Genomic DNA, 9,612 nt, shown 5'->3' with positions numbered 1-9,612 from the left:
AACTCAAAAACTAATAATTAAATTTTTAAAATCTAGAGACTAAAATGTAATATAAAGCACAATCTAGGAATCAAATTGTAAGTTTCCTAATAAAAATACATTTGTTACTTTTCTTTCAAGGGGAAATTCAATCCACTATGGTTTTATTTGACATTGTTATCGTTAGAATAGTAGTTAAAAAAAAAATACCTTAAATTTGACAGTTTAAGTCACAAGAAACATCGAAGCGGTTGAACAATTTTTTTCGCCAGCATCTAAACTGTTGCATTTCTAAAAAGCTATGATAAAATTTATCCCATATTTGAAAGGTTAGATTTATCCATCAAAGGAGTAATAGTCAAGAGGTAAATTGCATTTTACATTACTACTACTAGTGGCAACTATCTTCTAGTTACATGGTGAGACTACTAGTAAGTAATCAATCTAAGGAAGAATATTAAATTAGCTTCTATCTCAAAAAGACAAATAATGCAGAATCTAAACTATTATACAGATCAAAAAGAATTGATTTGCTCAAATGATTACCCAAAAAGAAGCGGAAATTCAGCAATTCAAAAATAGTGGAACGTCCAGCATCACCAAAACCAGGCGTGGCGGCTATCAACAGCCTTAACTGATGAATATACCAGAGGCATTCGTCCATACTCCGCAACAAATCTGTTAACGCATGTAGTTCTTCTCTCGCTATGACCTCCCAAGCTACTAATTCCAGTCGATCCAATCTCATATATATTGCCTGCAGTGGCAAAATCAGAAAGAGAATACAAAATACATTAATTTTTGCAGTGAATGAAAATAAAGAGCAGTAAGAAACTCCAGCAGAAGGCATGGAAACTACCAAGAATGAAATGTGAAAAGCTCCAAATATGACAAAAACACAATCTAGTAACTATGCCATGTATGTACAATTAAAGAAGAAGAAGAAGCTATGAAAATAAAGAGCAGTAAGAAACTCTGCAAAAGGCATGGAAACTACCAAGAATGAAATTTGAAAAGCTCCAAATATGACACAAACACAATCTAGTAACTATGCCTTGTATGTACAATTAAAGAAGAAGAAGAAGCTATGCCTTGCATGTGATGATAAGGAAATTAAACCTAGCAGTGCTAGCCATTGAGGCATGGACACGTATCATAATTTTCCATGTACTACCCATAGTGAAACAATGCTCAAAGGTTTCAAAGGGATCAACCAAAATTGCAGTACTCCAGTAGAACACTGCTACTGACATCCATCCTATTATGGCAGGTCACATAAAAAACTTAACATCTCAACACAAACATCATGAAATATAGAAAGTAGTCAGGGATTTGATGAATCGCATCTGACATCCATCTCTCACCTAGTAAATATTTAATAAGCGACATATTTGCACCAACAAGTAACCTTGGTTAAGGCTGTGCAATCGGCCAATTCGATTCAGAATCGAACAAAACCGAAATAACAAAAAAAAAAGAGCTAAGGAATAACAATAACTGAACTGTAGTGGTTTAACTGAACCGAATTCAGTTCGGTTCGATTTATTAGTTTTGGCCTTTATAATTTCTATATTTGTATTCTTTGGACCTACTATAAATTCCATAAATTACACATTATATGACATGAATGCCCATAATTGTTTTTAGAAAAAAAGTCATAAATTGGAAAATCGGTAGATTCGGCCTTTTTTTTTTTTTCTGACGAACATAGCCGAAATGAATCAAAGACCAAACTTTCTTAAAAAAGCGAACCGAACTGAACGGAACCCAAAGAAACAAAGTAAAATGGTTCTATTCAGTTTTTTGGTTATAACTGATTTTGGCTAGCTGATTTTTGCTAACCCCTAACCTTGGTGATTTGGTATTCAAAGGGTCTAGGAAGAGAGACCAACTATTCTATATTCTAAACGTAAAACATGAATAGATGCACAAGAGTTTTGAGTCATTTTCTATAGCATGTCTCCTTGATAGGACCTTTGCACTAGTACACCATATTCAATCTAATATGTTATAATAATACTAGAAAAACTAAGGTTCCATTTTTCACCGCTCATTGGTACACATTCTGTTTTTCATGTTCTTATTTTCATTTGTCAGCATTGTCAACATAAATAAACAAACAAAAGAAAAAAAATTCAACCACCTGTTGTTTATTGAGATCACACACGGATTCTCTAATCTTAACCAAACACACAAGACAGAGAGAAAAGGCAGGGCACATAGAAAAAGGAACAATATTAAAATAATCCTCCAAATACATATTTCATCATGCCAAGACTAATCTTAGTTTTGCTATAAGGTTTACTACTTTGCTGATCCCTTGATATTTTGTTATTTTAGATCCAGGAAGCACAAAGCATGCACTGTCCTTCAGTTTTCCCTACTTTTAATTTGAAGTTAACCCCCATCCCAAGCATGTACTCTCTCTCTCTCTCTCTCTCTCTCTCTCTCTCTCTCTATACTGAAAACTTCAATTAAGATAACTTTTCTACAGAACTTCATTTAAGAGGAGAAAACATAATCGCTCAAAGACAAAATGAGAAAACCCAAATTCCTAGATTTGAGGCAAAACAAGGATCATGAAAGCATAAATCACATGCCACAGCATCAAGAAGCGAAGAGTTGTTCTTTCACTAAATAGTCTGTTCCTTCACCAGTACCCATATAAACCAATTAAGTGCTCCACCAAAGCATGCAACTAGTGCTAAGGTTAAATATTTGAAGGAAGAGAAGTATACCTATATATTCAAAACACTGTTTTGATGGGCTATTACTATGACACTCAATGAGTGTGGGTGAATTCTCCTTAACCATCAAATCAATTTCTCTTCCATTCTTCAACAAGATTTTTTATGGTTGTACAGTGAACCAATTTATCTAGGATTTAATGAAGCATATCAGACATGCAACCCATAAACACAACTTTTTCAAGTAGCATCATATTTATAAAAGCAGTTAGCTTGATTATTAAATACTCACACCTGCCAACCTTGAGCCAATGGGGATAGAGAGACAAAGAGAGTGACAGCACCCATAGTATATTCCACAGACTTGGCATGAATATCTAAGCAATATTCTTGAGTAATCTCTCAAAATAGGTCAACATAATAGGGTCTTTGCACCAATAAATCACAAATTGTCACCAAATGTTTGCAAATCAAGGGATAGGCTCCATTTATCCACCTCATGATATAAGTTCTCAGGTTTCATTCCTATAACAAAGGGATTGTGATCATTGCCTAACATTCATTCTCTTTTCCTTATTCACCCTTTCTCTATCTCATAAGACCTCGCTCTTATTACCTCAATTTAAAGATTTGCTTTTCCTATATAAATAAACAAATGAATAAATAATCTGTCCCATGTAAGAGAGATGTGAAATAGCTAAGCTACAAGGAAAAGGAGGAAAATATCAATTGCATCAAAACGACACAAACTTATTATATTTCAAGGTGCTATAAGGACGAGGAGGAAGAGCTAATTGCATCAAGTTGACCATTAGAGAAGGCAAGATGACACATGAATGAACTAAGAACACAACCAGTAGTTGTGACATTTTTTTGGCACTTTCAGTGCATAGATTTTATCATACATTAGCTATATAATTTCCACCTTCTTTACACTCAGTTTACCTATTTGATAGGAGCTTTGCATAAGAAATGACCCTACTAAGGTTTAAATTATTAAATAAAAAGTCATTAAGAATATAAGAAAAATGAACTGAGTGAATAAACCATTAACAACTTTTGACTTATATCAGATAAATCATCTACCTTTCACCCAAATAGGTGGAGCTCCAGTTGAATTTGCAATGAGAAAGGACATTGCAATATCTTCACAATTCCTGGCGAATGAATTCCAAATTAAAAGAAATGGTTAAGCATGTAGACATTAGAGCTGAAGAGGGTAAAAGGACAAGCACAAGTCATGTTAAATAGAAAAGGCACCTATTCTTGGTTATGTATTCTCTGATTGATGCTGGCATCTCATTTGTATATAAGCTGAGATACTTTTTGTGAAAAAAGGCTGCCTTAGAGAGTACCATGCTATATGTACCAGTCCACCAAACAGACCACCATCCACCATATATGTAATAATCTTTTTTACCTTCCTGCATTGAAATGAGCAAAACAAAAGGACTAAGGCAAATCCAGATATCCTACTAAGGCAAATCCAGATATCCTCCATAAAGGTGGCTGTCTGATTCCTAATCAATGCCAATAGACATAAATACAACTCATGTGAAGAATTTAGCACCTAGCTGAAATTGGCATATTCACATTTCAAATGACAAGTTTATCTAGACTGCACAAATTCCTTAAACACCCATAGTGAACCAACACTTACAGTTATACTTTCAGATACAAATAAACAGGTATAGCTAGCATGAGGCAAACAGTACCATTTCATTCACCACTCAATGCTTTTCTTCACATTGATTGATGAACTTTGCATCTGTTACTGCTATTTTTTTTAATGTGTTTCCATGGAAAAAGACCACAAAAGTTTGATTCAAATGGGCAAGTATTTCATTTAGAATCTTAATCTACAATTTAGATGGCCTTGCACAGTGCATGATCCAGACATAACAGCAGGTCAAAAATTCACTTTGATTAATGCTCACAAGTTTTACACATTGTTTTCCTCTTAAATTAGGCACATGAAGAAATATACAAAGCTTATTGGAAATTTTTTTTGACATTTTAACACAAACAAGAAAAGGATGCAAAAGAAATTATGCTGCAGCAACTATAATGATAAAACACACCATACCAATCGATCAACCCAATGGGCACGGGCCACAAAGCCCACCATTGTATCTGGGGCACTCTGCCAAACGTTGAAAGCAAATTCCACTGAAGAGCAAGGAAATATAACATCATCATCAATTGAGAAAACAGCATCAGTCTTCAAATCCTTAATTTCTTTGAATCTATTATTCAAACTGTCTTCCTTGTTGATATCAAATTTCAATTCTGCCTGCCTAGCACCTTTAGATTTTGATTGTAGAACGTGATTTAGATAACTAACAAGAGATTCTGATGGAGGATTGGGCTCACTCCACACTATATGTATAGAATCAAGCCCAGCACAAGATGAATAGTGGGAAATTGACTGCTTCAAAAGATCATATCTCTTCCATGTGTTAATTAACACAGCATAACCTTTCCTGTACAAAAATTTCAAATCCAACACAATAACATAAGGATCAACATGCTCTTACATGTATGCATGGCATTAAGGATGTCAATAACACAGTTTCAAACATACATTCAATAGCATCATTCAATGATTATATAAGGGCAGAGAAAAAAATTCTACTCACAAGTGTTAATTAACACAGCATAACCTTTCCTGTACAAAAATTTCAAATCCAACACAATAACATAAGGATCAACATGCTCTTACATGTATGCATGGCATTACGGATGTCAATAACACAGTTTCAAACATACATTCAATAGCATCATTCAATGATTATATAAGGGCAGAGAAAAAAATTCTACTCACAAGTGCTTAGTCCATAAAATGCTACACAATTATGCATTTAAAAGCACAGAATCACATGCATATTCACTTAATGTTCTACCTATCCATTAAATATCTACAAATCATCTCTAAGGTATGCATAAACGCAAACACAAAAATGAAGAAACATTGCCTCCATTGTTTGGGCAACAAATCACATTAATGAAGTAATATACTAGTAGAACAATTACCAAGACACTACTCATTTCATTCCTGAGTATTGAAAGTTTAAAATGACTCTTTTTCCATGAATTCAGTTTTATCACGAATAATTCCTATTTCCATAAATATGAACAATTGACACCTACAAGTGCCCCATTTCAAACTCCAGCATTTCAAAATCCAAACGTTAGGTATTGAAGCGGTCGAAAAGCATTATGTAAACAATTATCTTGGTCAATATTTTTCCCCTTTTTTTTTCCTCCTGAGTGATGTTCAAGTTGCAATAATTTGAGCACAAAATTCTTTTAAATTCTTCACTTCCCATCTTCAATTCCAATGCGGAAAATTTTTCAACTAAAACGAAATCAAGATATTCATCCACCAATTAAATGGATAAAATCGATGGCTTCGTTTACTAAATTGCATCAGATAAGAAATTAAAAAAAAAAATTAAGGAAAGAAAATTCCTATTTCATTGAAGAAATAAAAGCAAATGGATTAGTTTAACAAATCCGAATCAAACAAAATCAAACAGAAGTAAAAAGGCAATAATTTCCAGAAACGGAAACAATATAATTATGTTAAGCACTGATTAATCAAATAATCACCCAGGAACAGAGAGCTGATCAGCACAAACAACGTGTTTGGTCCATCTCATGAAATCCGATGCGCGTCCAGCGAGCGCGAGCAGCGTAAAAGCTATGCAACAGCAGAGTAAGAGCTTAATCTTAATCGATCCAGCGGCAGTGATCGCGAGTTGCCGAAATCTCTGCATCCCGCGACGGTTAACCAAGAGGCTTCCTCTCATCACAGCCAGTGTTGCTTCTTCTTTGCTACAAGCAATCAACTCAGCGACAAGCCGATCCAGTCCGGAAACGAGACAGCAGACGATTTAAGAAAGACAATAGAACAACAAATCATTCACCTCATGCTCCGTTTCACGTCCTTCCTCGCCGGTGCCCGGTGGTGTGCGGTTCAGGGAGGAAATGAGGAGCTTGAGTGAAGAGCGAAACGGAGGGAACAAAAATGGAAAGTCCCGGACACGTTTCGATAGCGGATTGGTTAGGGGTAGACACGGTTACGTCCGTCCTTACCTCATTGACATGTTTCTATCGTAATTTTATTTAAAAAAATAACAAAATATATCTAAAGAATAATAAAATATAAACTCTTTTTATTTCTAAAATATATATATATATATATATATATATTATAAAATTAAATTAATAGTTTGTATTTTTTAAAAATAAATTAATATTTTTAATTATAAAAATATTTTTATTAATTTATTTTAATAAATATTTTAAATATAAAAAAATTATTTTTTAGAAAAATATTTTTATAAAACAAACAAACCTTAAATTTCAAATAACAAAATATAAATATTTTATAAAAAAAATAAACAAATTAATTAGTTTAATAATTCGTCGTTGAACCGTTGGGAAATTTTCATTATCAGATACGACTTTAGAGGCGTCTGTGTGGGATCCACACGTCTCATATGTTAGACTGTCGATTAATAAACAGTATTTTAATAACGCTTTATATTTTAAGAAAAATATATTTTTTTAATTAAAATATTTATTTTTTTATTAATTTTTTTATTATTCATATTATTTAAATTATTATTTAATTTTTATATCTTAAAAAAATTAATTTTTATATTTTAAAAAATAATATTACTCAATCTTTCTATTTAGATGAAATTAATTAATAAATATATATATTTAAAAAATATATTATTAAATAAAAAAAAAAGTTTTACTGTATATAAACTGAATTACATTTTTTTTATTTTTAATTTCTTAGACATTTTTTTTATATTCACTTTATTAAAAAATAATTTTTTTCGTTACTTAAAATTAATTTGCTTTTTTATGTAAATAATTTATATTATTTTTATCAACAGATGAAAATAAAAAGAAAATAAAGAGAATAAGAGCGCTATGTATAGAAAGATATATAGAAAAATAAATATAGAGATAAAGAAATAAATGAAAAAAAATTATGATAATTTAAATATTTAAAAATAATTATACAACTAAATAGTTGATGTAATCAAATTATAAGAACTAACTAATGTATTTTTTTAAAATATAAGACTAACTAATTAGTTTTATTAAAATAGATGATTAAATAGTAGTTTGATTAGTATTAATTAATGAAAAAATTGATGAAGAGACTAAACAGTTTAATGGGAGTAATTTACAAAAATTAAATAATTTATTTTTTAAAATATATAGATCGAATAGTTAATTTTATGAAATATAAAGACTAAATAATAATTTATTTATTAAATAATTAAAAATATTGATATTCAAGGAAATTCAATGATATGGTATGGTATGGTATCTATCATTTTATAATTATATTATTTTTGTGAAATATTCATGGAAATTCAATGGCGTGGTATGGTATCTTTCATTTTCATAAATTATATTATTTTTGTGAAATTTTTCATTTTTATAAATGAATTGATAATTGTTAATTTCTTGATGAAGACTTTGGTGTAGTAAAAATAAATTCAGTTATAAACCAAGTTATTTTAAAAATTGAAAAATGCTATTAATCACAATAAAATTAATAAAAAAAATATAATTTAAATTTTGGCGAATTAAAAAATAAGATTTTTGGAGGTTTCAAAAATCATACTTTAAAAACCTTTTACTCTCTCAAACAAAAATTTAAGAGTTTTAAATATTGAAAAATCTCTCATTACTTTAAAATATCCGCTTCTAAACAAAGTTATGAAAGAGTGTTTATCTTAATTTATAAACTGGTAAGGTCTAAAAATAAATTGACCTATATATGTAACACCCCTGATTTTTTATATATTATTATTGGGATTCGTGTAGGTATCTTCAATTCGCGGAAATTCGACAGTTGTCCGGATCTGTGAATTTCCGTCTAGACAGACCAGCTACTGAAAAAGTCTCCGAATTGGATCAAGGTTTTGGCTACCCCACCATTGTCAGACGTCCCGAGCGCGTTTCCGAAGTCGGAATCGGCAAAGGTAAACCCGAACCTTGCTTTTTCGTAATTTTTTAGTGCTTAAATAGGATTAAAAATCCATAAAATATTAATGGTAGCTTAGAAAATTACGATTCTTTTTGCAATAGCTTAGTAATATTTCTAAGGACCGCGGGGCAGAGTTTTATAAATTTTAGAGCTTATTTGAGCAGTTTTTGCAAAAATGATCAATTATAAGGACTAAATTGAAATTTTACATATTATGATGGATGATTGATTTGATGGGCCCAAGAGGGGCTGTGTGATGTGATTGAGTTGTGGATATATGGATTGTGGATATAGAAGTGTGTTTTGAGCCCTTTTGCAGGTTGGGTAGGTCCTAGGTATAGGGGAGACTCACGGATTTTCTGACAACTTAGGACGATTTGGTCTTTTCTTGATTTGTATTGGGTCATTTGTATTAAATAAATGTAATGTAATTGTCGTGTGAGCGATGCCTCTCTTCCTCCGCTCACTACTCGTTGACCACCGTCAAGTCTATGAGTAAAATATTAATTTTAATTGTAATTTCACTATTATTATATGTTCGAGCATGCCCATGCATCACTTATATGCATATAATTATGTAGTTAAACTCTAGGCACGATTTATGTTGCATTGATAACTGTTAAAGTGCCATGAATGTTGTCGCGGTAATTTGGAGCAGTGTGCGTGCGTTGGCGTGCGTGTGATGTGGTGTGGACTATGAATAGGACGGGTAGTCACGGCTTGAGTTCTTCGCTGGGACCCGATCCTTCGAGGGGTAGTCACGGCTTGAGTTCTTCGCTGGGACCCTCGATTTGGTTTATTAAGCGAAAGTCCGGCTTGAGTTCTTCGCTGGCACCAGGTTGGATTTAAGAGAGCTGTACAGGGGATCAGCTCCCATATGTTATGATTGTTGTTACAGGATGCGTGAGTGCTCCAAATTACTTT

The 9,612-nt window shown here is 32.0% G+C and overlaps 1 protein-coding gene across 1 annotated transcript; it reads right to left on the bottom strand.

The window, feature by feature from the left end:
* Nucleotides 1-298: 298 nt before the first annotated feature.
* LOC110653816 (glycosylinositol phosphorylceramide mannosyl transferase 1) lies at nucleotides 299-6,751 on the bottom strand. Its single transcript, XM_021809604.2, has 5 exons — nucleotides 6,279-6,751; nucleotides 4,753-5,149; nucleotides 3,927-4,090; nucleotides 3,753-3,823; nucleotides 299-736 (listed from the first exon to the last, which is right to left on the bottom strand). Exons 1-5 carry the CDS (start codon nucleotides 6,476-6,478, stop codon nucleotides 576-578), a joined length of 993 nt encoding a protein of 330 aa, XP_021665296.1. The 5' UTR covers nucleotides 6,479-6,751; the 3' UTR covers nucleotides 299-575.
* Nucleotides 6,752-9,612: the final 2,861 nt, after the last annotated feature.

The sequence above is a fragment of the Hevea brasiliensis genome, chromosome 14 (genome assembly GCF_030052815.1).
Source record: "Hevea brasiliensis isolate MT/VB/25A 57/8 chromosome 14, ASM3005281v1, whole genome shotgun sequence".
Lineage (NCBI taxonomy): Eukaryota > Viridiplantae > Streptophyta > Magnoliopsida > Malpighiales > Euphorbiaceae > Hevea > Hevea brasiliensis.
This window is presented reverse-complemented; position numbering and strand designations above follow the sequence as displayed.